The following is a 27,057-nucleotide window of genomic DNA, read 5'->3' as shown; positions in this document are numbered from 1 at the left end:
ACCCTTGCCTGCTGCTGGTGGAGTAAGCCGTACAGGCTCTAATGTGAATTCTTGATCAAAATATCTTGTGTCTGTCTCATTTTCCACTTTAGGTAAGAAGGGAGGGCGCACCTGAAAATTGAAAAACAAAAAAATACAACATCTAATTATTCTCAAAGCCAGCCTCTCATCCACAGTGGCTGCTTCCAAAACGTGGAACAAAATCCATCAGAGAATTAACCTGTCTTGCTACTTTCAAAAGATCCCACAAAATATACTCCTTTCCTCAGTAATATAATGTTATTGACCTACATGTATCCTCATATATCTGTAAAGCGCTTAGGCACATCGTTGGATCGGTGTATTAAGCGCTATATAAAAAAACGGATTATTATTATTATTATTATGAGTCTATGTATTTTATGTTTCTCTTCAATTTCTGTGATTTGTACGCGGTACGGACTGTATGTTTTAGGGCTCCTAAATAATTTGTATTATCACATGTTAAACAAGAGAGATGTGACAAATGTACCCTGAGTTCTTTCATATATATGTAACATATGATCTAGAGATTAAATGTACCAAAAATAATATCAGATTTGAACAAGAACCAGCAAATTTCCACAAGATTTTATTTTGATAATGCAGAGTCAGTCATTTTGCACATATTTTTGTTTTCCTATCAAGATTACTAGGACGGCAGAAAAACAAAGATGTGTGGAAATATGTTGCAATCAACCCCCAAACTAGGATAAAATACCTTGATAGATAGATTATGATGAAATTCCAAAGCTCACAAATGAAATGTCTAAAATCGGATCTTATCTCAGTGGCTTTGACTTGTTTTTGCATCAACATATATCGCAATGGTAATGACTACTATTTCAGGTTCACCCATTTTCCTTTTCAGGAATATGCAGTTACATGAACGTGCGTTGGCAGACAATGGTGCTCCAACCCTACAGATAATCTCATACATAAACAAGTCCAGTTGCATTAAAGGTAATACAAAGTTTTGGTGTGGGGTCATGAATTTGGTTCAAATGAAGATATTGGAAGCATATGCGATCCTACAATATTAGTGATCGTTGTCGCGGTTGAAATCGAGTCTAAACTGATGAAATTGTAAATAATAAACTCTTTATGTGGTATAGCTCCCTCTCAAGGTCGAGATATTAATTAAGCTATAAATCAATGTTTCTCGACTAAAATCGACCAATTAGCTATTCCCGTTTGGAAATTATATATCACAACTACATATTCTGAGATCTTCATGGTCGCAGCTACCATTGTACGGCCGTAGGCGCTATTTGAAATTTTTCTCAAAAGCAGAAGTATTTTAGGGGCTAAATTTTCAAGTGCTTGTAATACATCCACAAGGGCATCCAAATATATCAAAATTATAAAGAATCACTATCTACCCAACTTTTAATATTTCCCAAAACTTTGTATTACCTTTAAGCCATGTTCAGTTGCGCGGGGGTAAACTACAACGTTCTTATTTTCAAAGATGAGGTAATACGTTGTACAATGCTTCACGTTTCTGTATCTATAATAACACACATCTGCAGTATCTACAGAAATGCTTGGGACCTTTGTGGCACGCAGTTACTCTTCATATAACCGTTCAAAAAACAAAACAAAACAAAAAATTGTTTAATGTCAGGGTGCCTACTGCACCATATCTGACTGAGCCTTTACCGAGTTGTGTGCAAATAATAATAACAATAATAATAATAATAATAATAGTGGGTTCTTGTATAGCGCTCATGTCAGTCAGATTTGACCCTCCTGGCGCTCCCAATTATTACCCTGGCTTTAGCACGGCGCTCTAGCATTTCAAGGAATAAATTCCTACCAGGTACCCATTTACTTCACCTGGGTGGAGTGTGGCAAATACCCACCTTTCTCTCATAGAGGTCTTCCCAGTTGATTGTAGCAAAGAATGGATGTCTCATGATTTCTTTGGCATCATCAGGCCCACATCCTAACCTGTACAACAAAGAAATTGAAGAAGAAATTAGAACAGGAGAAAGTAATGAATGGCTGATTAAAAAAAAAAAACAGTATTATCAAGATCAATAGTTTTCTCTCTTTTCTTTTATTCTTCTTCAGGTCATTAGCACTTTTGAAATACTGATTTGACATTTAGAAGGTTGCATTCACATATATCAACAGCTGAAAAGGCATTAAAGTAATAAAACGACACGTAAAGAATAAATGATTAATTTTCATTTTCTTCAATTGAATGTGGCAAACAGCTCATCTTTATCATGTGGAATAAATGAATTTGAATATGAAATGAATATGAATTTGAAATGATCAATTTTTGTTTTCTTCAATTGAATGTGGCAAACAGCTCATCTTTATCATGTGACGTAAATGAATTTGGAATAAATTTGAAATGAATTTGAACTGTCCTACCTCTTCTTAGGATTCTTCTCCAGTAATCCACTCAGGAGAGACTTGGCTTCGTTGGACAGTCTGGTCGGAAACTTGACGTTCTCCGTCAGGATCAGATCAAAGAGAACCTCATGGTCCCTGCTGTAGAATGGTAGCCGACCGCACATCATCTCGTACATGACCACGCCTGTACCCCACCAGTCTACCGCCCTCCCGTAGTCGTTGTCCTCAAGGATCTGAAAATGGAAGCAGGAAGCGATGACAGTGAGGTCTTTGAATCTTCTCAGAGTGAGGGTTCAATCAGAGCTGTGGTTTGAATCTACGTCCAACACACATTACCCACAGCCGTACTCAAGTCAGCATTTTGCTAACCATTTTGCTTGGCTTATTAAAAAGCAATGTCTCTTGACTCATCTTAACAGATTACATCTGAGCATTTAACTTAAGCAAGCTGACTTTCAGGCAAAATACTTACTGCTGATAAGCATTGTGATGTTACATGGTCAATCCAAAATAATGATCAATAAATGGACTAGAGATTTTGGGTTCTATAGCTGATTTTAGTAGTGCGAAAATAAGTGACATCTACAATATAATTATTGCTATGGATTGTGGGGCGGGGGTGCCAAGAAGTGTCTTTAAGTTTAATGTGTCTCCTTCCTGCTTGCAATAAATCCAATTTCATTTTCAAAATCTGACTGTGATCATTATCATTTTCTCTTTCATTTTCAAAACTTGGGAGATTAAAGGAACTAACTTGAGGACTTACTTCGGGTGCTAGATATTCCGGTGTTCCACAGAAGGTCTTCGTCATGTCACCATAGGAGATGTTTTCTTTACAGAGCCCAAAGTCTGTGATCTTAATATGTCCTTCTTCATCTACCAACAGATTCTCCAGCTGGAATTAAAGATAAACAAAATTGTTGCCATGGTTTTTAAAGCTAAACAGACTGTTTTACTTGGGTGGTATCACAACAAGAGAAGACATAAACATTACACAAATATTGCATGCTCTTGTGTTCAACATAACAAAATATACATGTATGAAATAACAAATTCAGAATTTCCAGAGTGATATTATATTTCACCGAGACCGCAGTCCGAGGTTAAAAAATAATGGCATAAAGCGGAGTACATGAAATTATTGAGAAAAAAAATGCATGTAATATTTGTTTTATAAAATTGAGGATATTTGCAACCAATTTGAGTCGGGCCCTCTCAATTACATTAAGGTTGCCTTCGCGTCAGATGCACGTAGCTAAGACGATGCAAACAATGGGAACGCATGGGGAAGAGAGGTGTACAGTCTAGTTCATATTTGTACACTTTTTCCCATGCAAACAAGTTGTTATGTTGCACGCTCGTGCACATATAAAAAATTGTTGAGTGTCACGTGACATCTTTTCAGCCAATAGGATACTTGCTAAAAATTGTGAACAAATACCATATTTTATATACCTGCATATTTGGTCATATATCATTTCAATCATCTAATGCAAGCAAAAAACCATGTGAGAGAAAAAAATTGATGATTGTTGGACTACCCATCTTCTCAGTTTCTTTCTTTTGAATTTCAAAATAAAAATTGCAGAAGTTGAGGTGTTTAATAATAACTGTTGAAGTAAACACCGTCTTAATTGATGTTGGTTTATTTCACTATACATACTTTTTCTTTCTGTTAAAAAAAAATACAACCTTATTCTAATGACAACTACAAATTTTCTCTATTGACTTGGTCCTAAAAAATGTCATTCAAGCATTATTGAAAATCAATCTAAATTAAATCTGGTTTTAGTTTCACAAGGCGCTAGTCACTTACGAGTCGTAATGAATTTCCATAGTTCTGAAAGACCTTTCAACAACTATAAATATAACCAATCTGTTGTCGAGAGAAATGTTGCTCTTTCAGAAGAATGAAGTATTAATCAAGAATAAAAAATGACTGCCTCCTTTATCTCAATCATCATTACAATAAACTTCTCCACCGTTTTAATTCTCAATATCCTTGTTACATCCGTAATATTTGATGAGATTAAAGGCAATGTCAAATGTTTCAATATTTTTATGAAAGTAGCATCAAATGTATATACATGTATATGTAAAAATAGATTATCTATGAATTTTTTTAAGTTTGTAATGTTTTGTAAAGTTTTTAAAAAAAAATCTTATTTTTTTCATGATTTTAATCAATGATAAATTGAACCACAAAAACTGACATGGCAGTCTACAGGTAATACAAAGTTTTGATTGATATGGGGTCATGAATTTGGTTCAAATGAACATATTGGAAGCATGTGCAATCCTACAATATTCAGTAATCTTTGTTGTGGTTAAAATTGAGTCTAAAGTTATGAAATTGTAAATAATAAACTCTTTATGTTGTAAAGCTCCCTCTCAAGCATAGCGACAAGGAACCTCTTTACATCATGAACTAAACATGTTTTGATGATTGGTACATTTTAATCTCTGAACGGCTTTTTTCCCGGAATTAATCAGTACCTTTAACATAAAAATTCTCTGCCATTTTCAGATGTCATTTGTCTCACAAGTCTACTATTTTCATAAGGTCAAGGGTTAAGAACCATCTGGCCTGTGCTAAGTATAAATAACTTTGTTTCTCAACGAACTACATTTCAAGTAAACAAGTGGCACTAGAATGTCAGGTTCTAAGGGAATTGTAAAGAAAAGTAATTAACACAAGATTGTTATCCTCAGCTCTACAAACTGATCAGTGAAATGCAAGGAAAGCAATTACTACAGATAATTATTTTTCCCTTTTTTGAGAATGTAGTTTATTTTATCGATGAAAATAGCCTAACAACTGTTTTAAGATGATATTACCGTTATTGAAGGGACACAATAAACAGTATGCTTATTCTTTAAATTAAATTCTGCTTTGATATATTCATTACGACAGTGCTACAAAGATGGGCTCAAATAATGTTTATTATTAGACACATACACATATCTAATTTAATGCAAATGTAATTGAATAAACCATTTCTCAGAATCTCAAAATCTTCTCTAATCTACCCAAAGGCCCTAATCTACCCAAAGGCATTAAACTTGCATTCATTTACATCTCAATAGGGAATAGCTGCTGCATAACTACAACAAAAGAGCTAAAAATAATCAATGAATTGCCCAAAATGTACCTGTTACAAAACATTATTTTTTTCTCAGTTTCCAAAATATGGGGCGCCTGTTACCTGGTTGCAGGAAAGATCGAATTGCTTTAAAAAAATATTCTTATATAGACAGGACGCAACAATGGAGCAGGTTTTTCATCTTCTTAGCTGATAAAGCAATCAGGATGATGTACACGATTGCATCTAAATCTTTTTCAATTTAAACAATATAAACTTAAACATCATAAACAAAAACAGCAAATCCCCTTATAGTTGCATAGAGCATTATACTGCATAAAGCGATACAAAATATTTATACTATGTTTGATAAAGTTTCATTGTTCTAGAATTTTCTAGTACAGAAGTGGGGGGGGGGGGGGGAAGGAAAAGGTATCTATGGCGTGTTAACGAACTTTGGTATTATTCAACACTGGGAAATATTTTTGTTGAGTCTCCCTCTATAAAACAACTATAACCTTTATCAAAACTCAAAGAGAAGGGTATGTTTTTTTAACGAATGTACTCCTGTCAAACAAATAGAGAGTAAGGATCTTCAACATTTGATAACGTCAAACTTCTTTCCAAATTTCACTGACGCATTTCTCAAATTTTATCCAATATTTCACCCCTTAAAGTTGCTCAATGCATGGGTATATAGAGGGCAGCACACAGACGTACGCACAGGAGCGTAATACCCATTGGCTCAGTGCTATGTAGTGATCACCAAGTTGCCTACTTCATGAAAGACTATATACCCACGCATGAGCATCTTTATACTCAAGCTTTTGTGATTGTCTGTACGATGCCATTGTTTTTGTTTTACCTTGAGATCTCTATAGATGACATCCTGTGCGTGAAGATAGCTGAGTGCGGAGACGATCTCTGCGCCGTAGAACCGTGTCCTCTCCTCCGTGAAGATCCTCTCTCGTGATAAATGGAAGAAGAGCTCACCTCCATTCACGTACTCCATCACAAAGCAGAGTCGATCTGACGTCTGAAACGAATACTTGAGGGACTAGACGGAAAAGATAAGATAGAAACGTTGAACTTGAATCAGTCTTATTCATCACAAAGCTAATCACACCCTGTACAATCCAACTTTGATTCAGTTTCAATAAGAAATTTGCATCAACTCTAGATAACATCTTTAACCTGTCCCAGTAGACAAAATTATTTAGGGCAATGTGAACAGTAAAATCAAAGGTGTCAGGATATCATAGGACTTCACTCATAATAAAAAAGCGGAATCTCCTGCCATGTGGGGCCAGTTCTTTCAACTGTCTGCAATCATGACTCGCGACGGATTCGACCAATGTTTGATGAAAGGCTAACAATATTCCCATAATAGTTTTACTTTCCCCATGACTTTTACAGAGTCCCAAAAATCAATAAAATACTTCTTTACACTTTCTAAAGGTTTGTAATTTATTTCAAGGAAACAAAAGAAAAAAGTTTGAAATGCACAAGCCCTTGTCAGTGAGAATGAATAACAGTGTCTGACTGTAAGACTACACTCATTTCTGAAAGTTTCAAATCAGAGTCTGTGTTTATAGACTATGAAGCTACCATCCCACAGGGTACTTGTAAAATTCAGTTAACTTTGCATAACTTGAAGTTACACAACTGACAAGTTCCTCAGCACTACATCCTGACTTATGGATCCTGCTGAGTATCGTCGTAGAAGTAGAAGTCATATACATATTTTGTACTAAACTATGCAAATTATTTACGCTTCCTAACTTGAATTTTGCATAAATCAAGATATTTTCTTTTGCAGTCCCAACATATTTGACTTATGCACAGTAAACTGGATACTAAAAGTTCATCAACTAACATTACAACTGTGTCAGATAGTATATATAGATAGTATGATTTGACAAAAAAAAACCCAAGAAGATTGGCGGGTGAGAATGGTAGAAGGCCAACTGACATTTTACACATCCTATATAAAGAAAAATCATTACAAAATTCACAGCTAGAAAGAGCTTACTTTCCTCCCCTAAAATAGTTAAATATTGAAAATGTATTTTCATCATCAAGGTTCTAAGGTCTTTCTTTGTGCAGGAGATCAGATTGGGAGTGTGTGTCTCAACCTTGTTGTTTTTCAATGACACATGCCATATGGTGAGTCATGCCCACTTCATCCCCACGTGTATTCTTAGTGGTTGCAGAGAAGGGGAAACGTCCATTTAAAGGGAAACGTTTGCATGACCAAGGTGTTAACGCAATCATCAAGGTGCCGGAAGACTTTTGACAGGATTACTACACCCGTCTGTTCATAGCCAGAAAAGCTTCACACAGAGTCAACGTCCTTTCTGCTCTGAACAGACAACATAAATGACTGTAAATAATACAATGACTTGAATCATTAAACCTACTGAGCTGCTGTTTTGACTGAATTGTCTTAACCTTTAGACTACCAATCGATTTGGTGTAAAATTTGTTTTTCATAGACCCCTGTGATTTCCTTCTTGGTGTCTAATGGATCAACCACTTTAAAATCATTGTATTCTTTACAATCAACTATATCTCCATTTCATATGTAATAATATGCTATTTATTTTCATCTGCCAACAGTTCTTGCTGTTTGATTTTGTTTCCATCTACCGGTATTTTTATTCCAACAGACCAAGTCCTCTAAACAACATTCTGATAGCTGTGTTGCAATGAGAAGGAAAGCTGGAAATCATGCAGAGATACTAACCGTTAAAAAGGGGTGACTCGTCTTTTGTAACACTCTGTTCTCCGTCAATGTGTGCGCTACTTCATCCTGTGATTTAAAAAAGAGAGAGAAAAGAAAAGAGAAGGAGATTAGAATACTAAAGGAAGAAAAGGCTGAGGCACGAGGGAAGTCGGGCCTACTGGTAAACAGGAAATACTGAGAGAGTGCGTCCAATTTGAGAGCGGAAGGGACTCATTTAGTAGGGTGTCTCCTTGGTTCGTACCACACTTGTCATACAGGCCAGGGAATCCCATGTCTGTAAGATCGAGCCACGCCAGAAATAACAGCCCTGGGGTTTTTTTCTTTGAGAGAGAGAGAGAGAGTTGGGGTAGGGTTGGGAGTTTGGTGGGCTGGGGGAGATAGGGTATTGAATCAAACCCTACCCTTTGGTAGTGAACTACAGTCAATCCTGCCAAAGTGGCCACCTCTCTTTAAAGGCCACCTCTCTATGGTAGTCATCCAATGTGTATGGAAGAACCTGTCTAGAAAGGTCTGTCTAAGGTGGCCACTATTTGTGTTTCTCTTGGGTGGCCTTAGTATGCAGGCTTGACTGTATAACTGTAACTAATAATAATAATAATAATGATACTTAGTTTTTTATATAGCACTTATTACAATCACTAGGCGCTTCCAAACTTGGAGATTATTACCCCGGCTTTAGCTGTGTTGCCATTACGGCGCTCTAGCATTTCAAAGAATTAATTCCTTCCAGGTACCCATAGGATGACTGCCTTGAAGTAATAATCAGGACTACACTCTGGTGACTGATTATAATTGCAACATGTCTTAGGCAACAGCACCTGATGCAATGCTGTCCAAAGAGTGTTGTTGAATCCAACCACAATACATTAGGTACAGGATGGTAAGACAAACAATATGCTCATGACGCGAGTGATTCATATATGTCCTCCTTTCTGACAAAGGTCATATCTTTTAGTTTAGATAGCGATGGTTGAAATATGTCTTGACCAAGATCACAAGAAGTCTTTTCATTTTCTGACACAATAGTGCATCAAGATTAATCAGAGAGCATGAATATTCCTTTTATAATAAGTTTCTGAGTGATTGTAATCAAGTACATAGAATGGTAGTCGCTTCAAGCACTTTGAAGTGCCTGCAGGGATTAGGCTACAGTTGTAGGAAATTTGTCATCTCCCAGGAACAGGATAATGTCCTTGCCGACAAAAACAACAACAATTACAGGGAAGGGTATGGCATACCCGTATTAAACAGACCACCTAAAACAGCTTAAGGAGACCTGTTCTCTTTGGGTATGTTTAGTGGTGGATCACGGGAGTAAGGGATATGTCCCCCCTTCCACCTCCCTGCTTTTAGGGATTTTTCTGACTTGTGCCCCTCACCCTGCCCCCCTGGAAGAAAATGCTTGATCTGCCACTGCTCTTGTAATGTCGTAATACAGTTCCCTCCAGACAAAAAAAAGAAAAAGCATGAATATCAGTATCTAGGATCTTTATAACTTCTTCATTTTAAAGGGAGATGGTCATCAGTTTCCACGTACAGAAGATCGTAATTTGCTGCACAAGACTTGGTGGTAATACCACTTATGGGTGCGCAAGTCTCGCGCACAGCAAACCTGTGGTCCTTTCAAGAAATACCCCCTAGTCTCTACAAGAGTCTTTGGGTGAAGGAAATGTAACCAAACGACTTTACCATATGGGGGGGGGGGATGGGTGGAAAATGCAGAGCATTACATAAGACCTGCTAATCATAAAACTAAAGGCTAAGCCTGACAACACCTGTTATTAGGAAAAGACCATAACACAGTGTCTGAGTGTAAGATTACTCCAGAATTCCCCATGAGAGCCCATTCCCATAGATCTTTAAAACTTCCTCATTTAATCCTTGACAGGTGCCTACTGTACATGTATGTATCATCATGTTATGAAAGAGGTTTTGAATGACCATTACATCAATACCTGTATATACCCCTAGGGTCATTGTCATTCAATAAACTGAAAACATGGAAAGTGAATTCTAGAAAGGAAATGTCTGGGATATATTCAAATGACATTGCACTTTAAAGAAAGCAAACCAAGGCTGGGGGTTGGCTATACGACAGCGCCTATCTGCAAAGTTTGCTAAACTATAACAAAACAAATCCCATAAAAATCATAACGAAACATGGTGACATTCTATTTGTATAAAACAAATAATTGGTAATTAATTTGTAAACAATTGGTAAGCTTAAAAAATAAATGGTTTTGAGACAAAAAAAGAAAGAGATATAGGTGAACATAAAGAATCTACATGCGCTGGTACTTGAAAATGTATTGGGTCAGGGGGGGGGGGGGGGGGTGATGCACAGATTTTAAAATTTAGTATAGCTTGAAACATGAATACATATTTCATAAGCTTCCCGAAACAAAATATATTCTTTAGTTGTTCACAGAGCCGTTTCATGAAAAATATCTAATACTGCCAACATTAAAGTTTACAAAGACATGCCACAACAGTTTCACAATGTGTCATGTAGACTTTCCATTTACAACTGCTGAAATGTTGTGCTCATGGCAATAACATCAACCAATGTGAAATAAACTTAATCTGTTCACAATATTAATATTTGTTTTACACTTGAATAGGGTGGAGGCCATTCTATTTAACATCTTTGAAATTCCAGTTTAATGTTTTATCCAAAGGCATCATCCATTTCAAACGCACAAAAATGTCTTTAAAAATGATGTTGATTTTGATATATGTCTGGGTTTAACAACCATATTTCATGGTAGATTATAACAACCGTACAACCGAAGCTGCCTCAGGAATGCACACTATTAAAATGGAGGAAAGAATTATAGAGAGTATTAAAACTGTACATCCTTCTAATGGATTCATAAGCCTCTGATTATTACACAGACAGCACTCTTATTCCTTGAAAAGCAGCTTGGGAATTTCTCATAAATATTTTTTAAAAGATTATAAAAAAATAAATAAATGTGGGCTGCTTGATGCCATGCTTATTAAAGCTTTAACGACGTCGCACTTTAGGAGAAAAAGGCTTAAAACCAACTCGGAATTAATCATTCAGTACATCGATGGTTTGGATACCAAAAATATAAACAAACATGAGAGTCGCTGTAAATATCACTCATCGAAAGCACTGTGTGTTCCATTGCTTGACTCAATGACTAGACTGATTTTCTGATCTTTCTTTGTTCATTTCTAAGCCATTACAAATGTTCAACCAAACACAGTTGTTCTTCACTTGCAATTATGAACTCAGTTCGATTTGAATATGCAGAATTTTAATTTCTTCTATACCCTGAACTCAAAGTAACTGTTTAAAGCTTCCACAAGTAATCACCTCTCTGAAAATTAATTTTTAGCCCACATTAACTTTCCATCATCGTGTCTTTGTATATTAACTAACATAAAAACCTCAGGTATTATTTTATAGTTCTTTGTTAAAAGAAAAGAAGTAGATAAACTACTAAGGACAGAAGTAAGACTCTTAGAAAGCTCTACTGCACCTAACCCTAACCCTAAATGTAACCTAAAACCCCAACTGCATCCTCACCTTAAACTTTTATCTTTAAGGAATTAAAGCCTGGAATATATGTTTTGCGTCATTCACTGGTTTACTACTAGGGAAGAATTGATGATGATAATAATGATGATGATTTTGTTTTTTACCAGACTGCTAAGAAAGCATGTACCTGTATATGCTTGTAAGTTAACAACCAGGGGACTGATGGCTGTAAATCCTCTCCCAAGGACTTGGTAATGAGAATAAATGCCTTACCAAAGGGCATGACTAAGCGCATTGACTTGGTTTCGAACCCAGGACCTCTCGGTTACAAGACCACTGAGCCATCAGATACTGACCTTTTGAACAATGACTTCTTTCTTGAGAACCTTGATGGCGAACAGTTCGCCTGTCTTCTTCTCTCGTACCTGGATCACCTTGCCAAAGGTTCCTTTTCCTAGACATTTCAGCAGCTCAAAATCGTCCATTGTCTGCCAAGAAGGGAAACATCAGCCGTGTTTATATCAAAGGGTGACTTTTATTCACTAATTTCATCGAAAATTGACAAACATGATAAATGTTTGGATATGACCAACAGATCTTTCCGATACCATTATCGTTAATAATTGGTCACATTAAGGGATTAAAATTTGTTATTATTGGATAAAATCAGGAAATAAAAGATATCCTATGTGACATAATTCACAAAAATATACAAACGATACTATCGTCATCAACATCACAAAGCTATGACGTGAATGCCCACACACGTCCCAATAGTAAACAACATTTCTGTAAGCGAAAACCTTCAAGCTTGTAAAGAGGATAAAGTACGCAGCATGTAAACATCGTTATCAGTAGCAAGTGTTGCCATATCTTGAACTCATTAATATTCATAAGATCTGAAATGACAAAATCACGATTCATTTTTGATCTAATTTTTGATGGACTCATTACAACAGCACGCGTCCCAATCTGTAAGCGAAAACCTTCAAGCTCATAAAGAGGATAAAGTACGCAGCATGTAAACATCGTTATCAGTAGCAAGTGTTGCCATATCTTGAACTCATTAATATTCATAAGATCTGAAATGATAAAATCACGATTCATTTTTGATCTAATTTTTGATGGACTCATTACAACAGCACGCGTCCCAATAGTAAACAACAGAGATTGTTTTCTGTAAGCGAAAACCTTCAAGCTTATAAAGAGGATAAAGTATGCAGCATGTAAACATCGTTATCAGTAGCAATTGTTGCCATATCTTGAACTCATTAATATTCATAAGATCTGAAATGATAAAATCAAGATTAAGTTTTGATCTAATTTTTTGATGGACTCATTACAAAATGGCGTGGTATGCTGTCGTAATGATAAAACATAAACAAGACAGAAAGAAAGATAAATATCATCGTTACTTATGTTCAAATCAATGCCTAACAAACAAATTTGAAAAGCAACTGATAAAACCTAAGTAAGTAAATTGGTAACTGAATTGGTAGTCCTAAACAACAGAGAATGGACTCCCATACCTGCATTAAATGTTGGTGTCTTTCAGCTAGTTTTTTTTCCCTCTCTTTCTTTTAAAGATTCAGTTTTCACATTCAAAGTGATCAAACCACTCATATTTAAACCATTGCTACTAATAGCAAATCTTTACATAGTTCCATGTTTCTATATAAGTACCGTAAATATCCGTATATAAGACGCACCTTTTTTCCACTGAATGAAGATTATGAAGTCGGGGGTGCGTCTTAAACACAGGTTTTAAACAAAAAATTATATTAAAAAAAAAAAAAAAAAAAAAAAAAAAAAAACAATTTTTTTTCTCGGCCCCCAAAATAGGGGTGCGTGTTATACATGGAGATTTACGGTGAGTATTTCAATTAAAAGGGGGAAAAATGCCTGAGTACGGGATAAATACGTACAACTTTATGTTTTGAAGCCTCATTCGCCGCTGAGTTGCTATCTTCCTTGCCTCCATTGGCTGCGTTGGCCTCTTGGTTCTCTTTCTCCCTCTCCTGCCTCGTCAATGAATCTGTTACTCCTTGTAATGCTTTTACCCAAGATTCCCTACACGGATAGCAATAGGTGGGGATGAAGAAAGGAAAAAGACATTGTTTAATTCAAGACCAAACAATTAGGTACAGTGATATCAAACCAATGAATCTGTTACTCCTTGTAATGCTTTTACCCATGATTCCCTACACCCATAGCAACAGGTGGGGATGAAGAGAGAGAAAAAGACATTGTTTTTAATTCAAGACCAAACGATTACAGTGATTTCAAACCAGAATGGCTAAATTGTTGATCAAATTTCTGTGCACTGTTTAGAGTTGTACAAATACCCGGTAAACAATAATTGCAATTTCTGAAAATATAGAACCAACATGAAACATCATCACTAAAAAAACAAAAACACTTCCACTTTGTAAACAAGTCAAATGCCAAACTGATCCAATTAAAAGAATGAAAGCGATACATACTAGTGATAATAAATTGAAATATTTAGTCAATTTTTTTTTTTTTAGATAAGAATATGGACCATATGGTGGCTGTCTTTAAACAAACAGAGACTGTAAACAATATATTCCATTAAAACAAACATATGAATATATTTTATAATCAATCAAAAATTGAAAACACTGATAAACATTCCTTACAGATAACCATTTAATAATACTACTTACAAGAAGTCTGAACCAGAATCAAACAGATAAAAAGGATTACAAAAGGATGTTAATTTTTCTAACACAATTGGCAACCAATTGTAAAGGTCACATTAAAGTAAAAGTACCCCCCCCCCCCTTCCCTCCAGGGAAATCAATAACTCTACTTTGTCAATACATTTATTTGAAGAAAAAAAATGCAAATAGGGACCCTAATCTGAAGTTACCTCCATAGATTTATCATCATCAATAGTAAGGTTCACACGACAGTCCATTGACACTAGGTTTATGTTGTGGTTTTAAACTTTAAGTGTTAGGGACTGTGTGGACACACTCATGGTTACAAAACTTGAAGTTTACCTGCAGTTATAAACGATGAGCTATCTTAAGGTTAGCGCGATAAGTACGAGCAAAGGGGAGGGGGTTCTCGCTCAAAGTTAAATACCATGTAAATGCAATAATTCATCTTGAGGTCATGCTATGCTTTCCTGGCTTGTTGTTAAAACTAATAGTTTCGGCCCTGTGTGAACACCTCGTCGATGTTAGTGGATCATTGTTTATAACTTTGACGTTTCAAGAACTTTAAGTTCAAGACTAAGAGGCCCTATGTGAACATAACTAGTAAGATCTACAAAGATGTAAACTGACCTTTACAAATACAACAAACACCCACATAGCACGCACACACACACACACACACAGATGACAAATAACAACCGACTCCAAGCCCTGCCCCATATTCAGAATCCTACAAACAAAAACAGCATTAAGACTTGCTTCCTGGTTGCTTTCTGAAAGCTGATCAAACTCAAGGGGACAGATGTTTTAATAAACTCAACAAACCCAGTTTGAGAATGATGGATAATTGTACGCATGGGAGAGCTCTAGGGGTTTCCCCCAATTGGAATGATAAACAAAAGAAGTAGTCAAATGATCATTGTGTTTCTTGGAATGTGTTTCTATCTCCCTCCATAATAGTCCATATATTGCTATACCATGCACTTCCTTATCAAACAATAACGATAACAGATTATTACAGATACAGCAAATTTTGTTGGAGTTATTACTACTACCATTACTTTGTTGTTTCGTTATCATTTGAATGCAAAAGATAACAGGTCTATTAAACACATCTCTTTTGCTCATAAGAGTTCTACTAGATGTACTGTAGTAATTGTGAGTTACACTCAAAACACTATTTTGTTGTCTTTATTTATCTTATTCACTTTTGTTCCTACATGTAGTTGTGTTTCATTATCTAATTTCATTCATTTAAAAAACACAAAGCTAGTTCTAAGAGCTTTTGATCTATGGTAAAAGCTTGCTCTAAATGCCCAGTGTGTTAAAATTTGATGTATCTCATATACATTTTTTTATTACTTCAATCTATAGTTTACATTAAAGGGCAAATGTAGACATTGCAAGAGGCAATATCAAGCACTAGCTGAGTAATGTACACCGTAATGTACCAAATAACATTCAGAATGATATTACACGTATATCTCTATTGATGTATGGTATGCATTTTTGTAATAATAATAATAATAACATTCTTGGTTTACACATGTATACCGGTAGTGCTTAATACATCGATGACGTGTCTTTAGCAGTCCTTTACATATCACTACCCAGTCATCGGATTCAGATTGAATTATTAACTCATGCAGAAATACAAACAAATGGAATTCAGAGCTTGAAGTACAAATGAAGTTCATACTGAAAGATAATTTTTGAAAAGCAATGTCATGCTTTAATAGACAGTCATCGAAAGACAATGCTTTGTGTACTAACTGTATTCAAAATGAAATGAGTTGAAAAATAGTATTTAAAAAAACAGAACAGAAAATGACTTTTTGACTACCAGTATTTTCATCTTTGAATATATTTTTCATCTCTTTTGTTCTGAATCGTCAGCCTGAAAATATCTTTTTGTCTATTTTCCATTTTTCCATACGAAACTAGCCATGCGAAAAAATGTCAAGTGTCAGAAACTAGACAGTAACTGGGAATAATACCATACATAGATGGAATTGAAGAATATCAGTAATTGTAAAAACACTATTTTCACGAGAATGTTATTTTAATTTTTTTAAATTTTTCGTGAGTTTCGTGCATTGCGGGGTCAAAAAAAAAGCTATAGCTGTAAAGGCTTGATATGGCAAGATTAACCGCCACAAAAAAGGCAGCTACACTTTATTTTTAAATGTGTAAATAAACGTAAATTGCATGCATAAGAGGATTTGCCAATATTCACTGAGCTCTGTACAACAAGATTCAGAAATGGGAAGCATATCACACTCAACATCATCAATAAAAATAAAACTCTTTAAAAATATAAGATAAAAAATATGCTAGTCTAAATGGGGGGGGGGGAGAGAGAGACATATTTACAGGAAACTGGAAGCCTAGATTGGTGTATTGGCCAAACAAATCAATAGTACACGGCACAGGTGTACTTGTTTTTCTCACTCTGTGAAGGCCATCAGAAACAGCTTACAAAACAGGGAGCCAAAATAGCTACAGGTAGAATGCCACCAAGAGGCAAAAATGAAAGACAACATTTTTCCCCCCCCAAAAAAAAAATTCTCTCTTTGTTTAAATGGTACAATGTTGGAAAAATGCCAGGATATTTCACATTTTTTCTAATTTTTTGTATAGAGACAATTATGTTTGACACAACTACACATGAAAAATGAGCATGTATAATAAAGAAACTCTAATCTCCTAGATGTGTTGTTAAAAGCTTCATGCAATGGGACGTTCTGACTAAATGTAGAAGTCATTTGTCAAGTGCAATTGCCATCTACATTAAATGTTCCCCGACAAATAACTGCAATATTGACACGGGCATGCATAATGTAGACAACATCACACATCAGATTTTTAATACAGCCACATACATGTATGTATGAAGATGAAGAGAGCCTTTTACACAGTTCTCTCAACGAGAAAATATGTATTATGGAAGCTGTCTTTAATGAGAGGGTGGATTTCGGGTAAAGGTTAAAATCTTTTTTGAGCTTTCTCATTTCTAGTACGTCAGTCTGCAAGAATATTATAGTCGACATGTCCCCCTAAAGAAAATGAACGTTAATACCCTGAAATTCAAAACATGACAATTGCTGCAAAGTTTGATCTAAGTATCTGTAGGTGTAGTCCCTAATAGTCATTTCTGTGTGCAGCGCATGCAATCTTAAGCAAGATTGGGTTCCTTTTTTTAAACATTATATATCAATCCCACATTGCAATTCCAAGACTACTATTCAACTTCATCTTCAAAAGTCACCTGTACGACATGGACTTTTACGTCTCCCTACACAGTGTTTTCTATACAGACAGATTGAACTGAGCTTTTTTTATTGGCTTACTTAATATTCCAGTGGTTGATGGCAGCAACAAGTTTAGCTGACCAGCAGCGTTTGCGCTTGTACGGTGACGCACTCTTGATTACGTTGTCAAGCATTGTTCTACTAAGTCCTGGACCAGATCCTGGACTAGCAATGTCTACAACGTAGCCGAGCCTCTTCTCAGCCCTGGACCAGATCCTGGACTAGCAATGTGTACAATGTATCCGAGCAGGCTTTGGTGACGGTTCACACAATATCAAACAAAAAATAGCAATTCAAATTGTTTTTTCAAGCGATGTATATGGGCAAAAGTTGTATTGACCAACTGCTGTGCATTATTCCCATCTGTAGGCAAGATCTATTTCCCAGAGTTTTTTTTTTCTTCAGATAATCCTCTTTGATCACATATGTTTTCCCATTACACATCCACGTCATGGAAAATAGAAGCCTGTTATGAGGTTTGAAATAACCATATCGTAGGTTTGCAAAGCTGGAGATCGCGAACTATGGGCATCATCATGGTCCTAAAAATAGTTCACGGTCACAAAAACATAGGCAGTATGATGACTAAAATAAAAAGAAACTACTAAACAACACGTGAGCGTAAGCAGAGAGGAGACACAGCACTCGTCAAGTAATCCAGCGCATAGGCTATGAATCTATTGTTATGTTGTAAACACCTTCACTTCTCAGTACAGGTCAGCTGACAAACAAGAGTTTATGATGAGTTGAAAACAATAACCTTATCTGAGGGATCTAACACCAACCGACAATAACCCAACAATCTTGTTTTGATCAGGCAAAACAACGAACAACACGTAGCTTCCAGCCCATATAAGGAATGCTCTTCCATGTATCGGGTTACCTTAAAAGCCTAGTACCCACTTCGCCGCGGTGAACGAGAGGAACATAATTAGTGAACATGGTAGCCGGGGTGCTTTGATCAACCTCAACCAAACAAATATTTGCCTGGAAAAATTACATCGAATCCATGCGCCGAGGCAACACTTCCATAAACATGTTTTCAAATATAGCTCACATGCCATGCAATCTGGACATAAATTATGCAGTTTCCCTTGTCTAGTCCGTGATAATAATACCTGTGTTGTGCACAGACAAGTCGAAGCTGAATTAACAAATTAAGTGCACGCCATGTTTACAGATTGCCTACTGTAACCTTCCTGCTCAATGCACACTGAATTTGTATTGCTTAACTGATATCTAGTAATTCCTGTTTTTTTTAATGTTTATAGGGAAGATGAAATTGCTATAATTACATATGGCGCCAGAAATTATTGGATCAAGGTCAATTAGGATTGCTTCATATTAGTGAAAAACAAATTAACATCATCAATGTCCCAAATACAATGAAAATGAATAAATGAGTATTCTCAATTCTTTTTGAATGAAAAAAACAATACCAAATTAGAAAGTCACTCGGTAAAATTCTAAAAAAGTGTACAAGATATATCAGAAGTATTATTAACCCCTTCTTTTTTCCACTTTGGACATTCCTAACTTCCAATCCTGGACCCAAACCTATCTCTTACTCTCGGCCTTAAACCCTAACCGTGTACCTAACCTGAAAGCCTACTGTGACCCTAACCCTAGACCTAACCTGAAATCTAATTGTGACCCTATCCCTAAACATAACCTACAACCTAATCTTGACCCTAGCCTTAGACCTACCGGGGTAATCTAAAATCAAATTGCGACCTTAACAATTTTGACAAATAAAGCCGGGAGCCATTGTAAGAGCACCATTAATTTAGTAGGACGGGTACTTTAAAGTTTTCTTTCTTACCTTTCATCATTTGAAGCTACCGAAAACGTTCTCTCTATGAAAGAGGTCCACTGTAAGCAGCGAACTTTGAATGTGTTGGGGGCTGGTTTCTCTGTCTTCAAGATCTGACATTCTGCAAAAGAATCAAGAAAATCGTCAGCTCAAAAGGAGCAAAAAAAAAAAGGTTTCGTCTGAATTTCTGAAATGTCAGTCCATATGGAAAGATATATTTGCTGCACAAGAATGTAACAATATTCATGTTTGTTAGTCGTTCAGGCATTGAATACTACTGTGCCATTCCCCCCCCCCCCCCCCCCCCCCCCCGGATGGAAATGCCACCAGCTTTCTTTTTTATTACATGGGCAATTCCAACGCATGGAAAATTCGCATGAATTTCATAAGTTGATGTAACCTACAATCATTTTAAATTTTCTTTAGGGAACAAATGTGTTCATTGCGAAGGAGCAGAACACATTATTTCAAAACTGGATTTGCTGAAACGTATGAAATTCAGAAGAATGAGATGTTGCAAGATAAAACAAAACATTATGTCCCATTCTTTTAGTAACAAATTCTCATTTCATCTGTTTGGGGGCAGAAGGGTGCTAACTCATTCTCTTGTACAGAGTTAATGCTCTTCTGGCTCCGAACAGATGACATCATAGTGTGGTATGGTGTGGTATGGTGTGGTGTGGTGTGGTGAGGTAAGGTGTGGTGTGGTGAGGTGTGGTGTGGTGTGGTGTGGTGAGGTGTCGCGTGGTGTGGTGTGGTGTGGTGAGGTGTCGCGTGGTGTGGTGTGGGTGTGGTGTAGTGCATGGTGAGGTGTGGTGTGGTGTGGGGTGGTGTGGGGTGGTGTGGGGTGGTGTGGGGTGGTGTGGTGTTTAGTGTGGTGGTGGTGTGGTGTGTGGTGTGGTGCGGGGTAGCGTGGTGTGATGTGGTGTGCTGTGTTGTAATTGGTGTGATGTGGTGTGGTGAGGTGTGGTGTGGTATGGTGTGTGGTGTGGTGAGCTGTGGTGTGGTGTGATGTGGTGTGGTGAGGTGTGTGGTGAAGTGTGTGGTGATGTGTGTGGTGTGGGGTGGTGTGATGTGGTGTGGTGTGTGGTGAGCTGTGGTGTGTGGTGAGCTGTGGTGTGGTGTGTGGTGAGGTGTGTGGTGATGTGTGTGGTGTGGGGTGGTGTGATGTGGTGTGGTGTGTGGTGAGGTGTGGTGTGGTGTGGAGTGGTGTGGTGTGATGTGGTATGGTGTGGTGTAATATGGTGTGGTATGGTATGGCATGGCATAGTTGTAGTATAGTATAGTATAGTATCAAAAGAAACAAACAAAAAATGAGATATGACTTACGTGCTACAGTGAAATTATTGAGGGCATCTGAATCACCACTTTTCCCTTTAGGTTTATCCTTGTAGCCGACAAAGTCACCATTTGATTTCAGCTGGAAGTACCTTGGTCTCCAGTTCTTAATGTACTCACCTGAAAACAAGAACATTTATATTTAGAACTTGAGAAGAAAGGGCTCAAATAAGAAGAACGTTTGATTTGATTTTTTTTTCTTCATGGTCTTTTTCCAAAATTACAAACTAATTACAACATGATCATGATCATAAACAAATTATATAATGAACACATCATCAACGTAAAACACTTACATTTTAATACTAACGAAAAGATAATCATAAAGAAGGATTGCTACATAAGCTATAAAGCTTGAAGGCATGGTAATCCTTTATAAGTAGTAAAGTTTAATATAGTCTAGTCTAGAATGGTATAGTGAAAATAATAATTTTTTTATTGTAGTTCAAATATCGCTTGTTACACCGTTCATTCACTTGACTTGCAATAAAGAGGTTGACGTTTCTAGCCCCTGCCTAGTGCATCTGTCTTGAGACAAGGCATTTAGTGATAAGTTGCCTCTCTCAACCCATGTGCACATGTAGTGATGGGTAATCTGTAGGATTTGTTCCTCGATATGCACTGTGTTATTTACAGCTGCTGGAAATCAAGCAAGGATGATCATTTCCAAAATGCTTCGGAACTTGAAAGAAACTTGAAAGAAATTTAATAGAGACACAATATCATGCAGTATAACAGTTTAGTATGATTATTATAATGATCAGTATCTATTTCAAGGCTTAAAGATAAAGGTGAGTTCTGGTAACGCGATTGATTGTGAAAGAAAAGGTGTGGAATGCATCAGAAAAAGTTGATCATGAAGCATGTAAGTATTGGTGTGTTGCAAGGTTCTGGAGTCATCAAAATCATAACAAATTTGGCTCAGTCTTGGTAAGTTAACAAGACCACTACACAGAAAGATGTATATGGGACAACACAAATTATGTCGGGGCTAGTACTACTTGATTTCCTTATCTTTCTATGCTCATTACTCAGCCAGTATACATTTTCTTCCAAACTTGTTTGGCACATGACATTTATTTGTAATCTTGAACATTCAGTGTAAGTTTCGTTAGATTCTGTGAGAATTGATTTTCTTTTTTTTTAACCAGAACTCAAGTTTATCTTTAAAATCTGGAAACTCTGGATGATGTGAAGAACAGGGCCCTGTTTCACAAAACTGGTTATCAATAACAAATGCTCTCCTCTAAGCCAATCAGAAGCCACTACTTTAGTAGCTTATAACACTTATTGTAAATTCATATTAGGCGCATTTATACTGTCAAATACCTCATTTTGAAAAGTCGCGATGTTTCGCGCACCCGTTTACACTTGTGCGGAAACATCACCGACTGAAAAGCTCAGTGATGTTTTGGCGTGTTTCAGTTAGTAATGCGCATGCGCAGCACTCCTATGCAAACACTTTCCTCTTTCTATCCTTCCTTGTTATTCTTTGTTTTTCCTTCTATCACCTTCTCTTATGTTATTCTTTATCACTTTCTCTTTCTGTGTTTCCTTATGTTATTCTTTATTTATTCCTTTTATCACCTTCTCTTATGTTATTCTTTGTTTTTTATCATTCTATCACTCCCTCTTTCTGTGTTTCCTTATTTTATTCTTTGTTTCTTCCTTCTATCACCTTCTCTTATGTTATTCTTTGTTTTTTATCATTCTATCACTCCCTCTTTCTGTGTTTACTTATGTTATTATTTGTTTCTTCCTTCTATCACCTTCTCTGATGTTATTCTTTGTATATATCGTTCTATCATTTTCTTTAAGGACGACATCTAGCTCCGCTCCTGAAGTTACGTCACCTAACTTCGCGATGTTACAACTGCGAGCATTTATACTTGCCAAACACGCCAAAACACGCCAAAAAATGCCAAAAGATCACACTTCGATTTGGAATGTTTTGGAATTGGCATTTCTGCCGGTAAAGCGTAGTTGCCCTTGGTAACATCGCGGTTTGGCATTTTTTGGCGTGTTTGGATGACAGTTTGGATGACAGTGTAAATGCCCCTACTGATAACAAGGTTTATGAAACAGGGCCCATAATTTTGGGGAACTCTGTATTAAGCAACTTTTGTTTACGTTAATCATTTGTACAGCCAGTTTGCAGTTGAGCAATACATGTCATGGACATCTTTTTGGCTTCGTTTAATCCTCTCATTCTCTCACTCTCTACCTCTCTCTATCTCTCTTTCCCCAGCGTTTTTGTTCTTTATATACAGCACTTTATTAGTAACGGTACGGTATTCCAGGAAATAAATACCTTTATGCATAGAATCACCCTTACATAAATGAAAAATGGAATTGTTTCGAAATGCAGAATCAACGTTCATTTCCTCGTAACTGTGAAGTAATTTTATCAACAGGAACTGATCAAATAAATGCATTTTCTCCAAGAGAGAAGAGGGAGGGGGGGGGGGGGGAGAATTCATTATTCAACGTGAGGAAGTGATTGTACACACAAAAACTTTCATTGACGTAAGTGATTACTATAAGCCCCCTAGAGATGAAGAGTAAAAGTAACTTTAGTTTATTCCACTGTCATCTCTGAAGATATGCTAAACACTACACTCACAAAGATGTGATTTTTATCCCTACTACCTTTTGATGAAATGTGTTTTTCGTGGAAAATAAATAACAAACAAACATTATCTTGCAAAAGTCATGAGGACTGCGATTCAGTTGCCGTATCATTTTCAAATCAATACTAGTTTCAAAATCCTAATTAGCATATAAATGGGAAACTATATTTATTTTCGTCCAAAGACAAACCACTTTATTCCAAAAGATAACACGTTTCCATTAAAACCCACCCTCTTTCGGCAAACCTTAACCTAGTTCTGCATAGCACAAATATTTGTGCACATCATTTCAAAAGTGTAAAAACAAGCTGCACTGATGGACTGATAACAGGAAAGTTAATTACTCTGATTGATGAGTTTCATAACCACAAACAAACCAATTATATGGAAAGGCACAAAAATGATTAGAAAAGGAGAAAAACATCAGTCACATGACACACTACACATAACATGAAATAAATGCAAAATTGCAAATTATAATTTATATCTTTTGTAGTTTTTAGTCTTAACTCCATCTTAAACTGAGATGGCACAAAATAAAATTAAAAAGTACAGAATATATTGTTATTTACTGTAAACTTTGAGGAAATAACCAGATGCTTTTGTTTCATATACATTGTAGGGTGGAAAATATGAGAAAAAAACAACAATCGACGATAACATCTGGTTCACAAAAATGGTTTCAGAGATTGCTTGTCTGATTATACAGCTCCCATGTAATTATGACGTAAGCATTTTCCTTATTTAAAAAAAAAATAAAAAACACACAAAATACAGAATAAAGAAATCCCTGCCGAACCAAATTGACAATATGGCTTCAGTTCAATACACAATATTCATATGCCTTCCGATGAAGTTTTTTTGTATAATTGAAAATCCACGTTAATCCAATTTTACATAACAAAACAAGAACCTTGATGGAACAATAAAATAATTTTGCTTTGGTACTTGCAGCTTTTTTGTAAATTAAATTTGTTAATCTAAGGGGTACTAATTGATATTTTTGAAATGGATTTGAAAAAGGTCATTTAATTGTTGATAAATGTTTCTCAGTCTGCAAGTATACACATCCCTGAAGTTTTGCAAACAGTTCGCAATGAGAACTGGAGAAATAAAATATTTGTAGATTTTCAATAAGAAGAATAGCTTTATTTGTCTACCGGTATTTGAAAATTTCTTTATAATCAAAGACATCTTCAAAACTAAAGAAGTACATGTCAGTCTATCGTTTTGTACCATGGTTTTACATGGCACTAATAACTCCTGTAAATAAGATTGTCATAACTTGAAGAGTAATTTCAAAGAAATTTCATAAGGTTCACCGCCCATGTAATCTTGCTTTCTATACCCACTTATCGGCATATTGATTTCTCAAAACATCCTTTCAAAAGTTTGATTAAAAAAAAGTAATAATAATAATTTCTTTTCTTGTTGGGAGAAAGCCTTCATAAAACAATAAATTGCAAATGACATCAAATTTTATAAGAGACAAAAAAAAAATGTAGGAATAGAAATCTAGGAATACAATTTTCAATAAATTGGTAAGATATTGTGAACATATTTAACAGCTTAAATTTGAGGAAAAACATTACAACAGAGTCGGCCTTTAACTCTTATCATTATGACTATCTGCATTATTGCACTATAGCATAAATGCTGTAAAAACATATTTTCTCATATCACATCTGTGTACGTCAGTATTGGTTCACCTTTTTTCTTCTTCTGGACATTCCTTCGGGTTATTTTTTATTTATTCTGCACTCAGTTGTGCCCAAATCCTTCTTCCTCCTTTTTACCTCGATCTCACTCTCAAGTACTAGGTCACCTTGTATCTGTACTTCTTTCTTCCTTCCCCCCTCCATTTCACTCTCTCTCTCTCTCTCTCTCTCTCTCTCTCTCGATGTTTTTCATTCTATATCTTTCTCATTCCTATTCTGTATCTCTTTTTGCCTCTATATGTCCTGTGCTAAGTGTCAATTTCAATCTCATCCATTTTTCTGTCAATCTCCCTACTTTTCTGTTATATAGGCCAACTTTTTTAAAAATCTGCATGTGTAAAAAAAATAAAGTGTCTTTCTCATTCAGTCTACCTTCGTCAATCTTTATATATGTATGCCAGTTTTTCTCTCCTTCTCTCCATCATGCTCTTTCTTTCTCTCTCTCTCCCAACTCTTTCTTCACATTTCTTTCTCTCCATCCATCCCTCTATCTCACATTCTTTTTTTTACTCCCTCTCCCCCCTCCCCTCTCTCTCTCTCTCTCTCCCTCACCCCACCTGTCTGTATCTCCGTTTGTCTGTCTCTCTCCCCGCTGGACCCTACATGCCAATGATGTCATTGCTTACACAGTGTCTCCCCGTTGAACTCTGAAACGTCAGGTGCAGAGGTCACCAGGAGGACAAGTTCACTTCCCTTGAAGACAAAAAACTGGGGTTCTGTAAACATCTGGGCCCTTACAGGTAGCACCGACATGCACAACTTTTGCCTTGTAAACTGACCCATATACAGAATACAGCCCTTGTAGTATTAAGTTCATTTGTATGAAAGCAGAAAAATATGAGTAATAAGAAAGGCAAAAGTTTGAAAAAAAATAGTGATAAATAATAAGTAAGTTATGACTGTTTAAATTATGAGATCACCAAGTCTATGCAAAAATTGGTAGTTTGGTCAGTGGATTGTGACATAGTCGCGGATCCTGTTTGTTGTGTAAAAAAATATCATTAATTTCTGTTTTTCTCCTACAAAGCCTTCTCCCTGGGGACACTACTCAAAATATGTTACGGATAGCGAGAGAATTAAATTTTAGTCATTTGTTTAGTTGGAACAAATGGGAAAGTTGTCGGGCACTTTGTCACAGTCACACTGCCGATTCAGCCAATTTACAGTTCACGAACATATAGTGATTACACCTTTCAAAAAATCATTCACTATCTTTTGTCTGATTTTGTTCTTGTTGGAAAATGTTTGTTACCTAAACTCTTGTGAAGTCAATATCCTTTCTTACAAATAAAGTGAGTAAACACAATACAAAAATATGAAATTGCATATATACGCAAGAAAGAAAGCAAGATATTTAGGAAAACACTTGGAACATATTTCTAGTTGTTATATTTCTGAGAATCAATAAAGCTTGAGAGTCTTATTGGGTATTTCTCAATTTTCTGCATACTTCACAAGGTGCATGGATTCATTGTAAATCAGCTTCAAATTGAGGTACCTGTTAGGCCTTTTATTTCAGTTTACACACACACACACACACACACAGAGGTAGATATTACAGAAAGAAATTCTTATACCATATATAGACACAACTAGTAATTTACAAAATGAAATACAAGATACAAAGTTACATAAATTGTAGTCATAAAATATATCTTATGCAAGCAAGCTCAGAGCCGAATGCTGAATTGAGACCCTGAAATTTCCCAGATGGCTAAATCAATTCATTTTTCTCCCAAAGAAAGACGGCACTATACATAATTTCAAAGAATGAGCGCTTATGCAAGGCAGCAATTAAGTCAAATGTTATGCCAAAACATCAATGAGAACAGCCCCTCTTA

At 36.1% G+C, this 27,057-nt stretch overlaps 1 protein-coding gene across 1 annotated transcript in view; it reads right to left on the bottom strand.

Annotated features, from left to right (window-relative positions):
- LOC582192 (RAC-gamma serine/threonine-protein kinase) overlaps positions 1 to 27,057 on the bottom strand; it is a 75,120-nt gene that overhangs the window by 4,733 nt on the left and 43,330 nt on the right. The window contains exons 4-13 of the mRNA XM_782153.5: positions 20,860 to 20,988; positions 19,540 to 19,651; positions 13,648 to 13,792; positions 12,079 to 12,210; positions 8,215 to 8,280; positions 6,334 to 6,525; positions 3,152 to 3,280; positions 2,404 to 2,618; positions 1,884 to 1,971; positions 3 to 111 (exon numbers count right to left, since the gene is read on the bottom strand). Of these exons, the coding sequence (XP_787246.2) occupies positions 3 to 111; positions 1,884 to 1,971; positions 2,404 to 2,618; positions 3,152 to 3,280; positions 6,334 to 6,525; positions 8,215 to 8,280; positions 12,079 to 12,210; positions 13,648 to 13,792; positions 19,540 to 19,651; positions 20,860 to 20,988 (1,317 nt within the window). The remainder of the gene's footprint in view (positions 1 to 2; positions 112 to 1,883; positions 1,972 to 2,403; positions 2,619 to 3,151; positions 3,281 to 6,333; positions 6,526 to 8,214; positions 8,281 to 12,078; positions 12,211 to 13,647; positions 13,793 to 19,539; positions 19,652 to 20,859; positions 20,989 to 27,057) is intronic.

This window comes from Strongylocentrotus purpuratus, unplaced genomic scaffold, assembly GCF_000002235.5.
Source record: "Strongylocentrotus purpuratus isolate Spur 01 unplaced genomic scaffold, Spur_5.0 spur5_scaffold_5, whole genome shotgun sequence".
NCBI classification, from domain to species: Eukaryota; Metazoa; Echinodermata; class Echinoidea; order Camarodonta; family Strongylocentrotidae; genus Strongylocentrotus; species Strongylocentrotus purpuratus.
The sequence above is the reverse complement of the archived record's forward strand: the minus strand, read 5'-3'. Positions and strand labels throughout refer to the sequence as shown.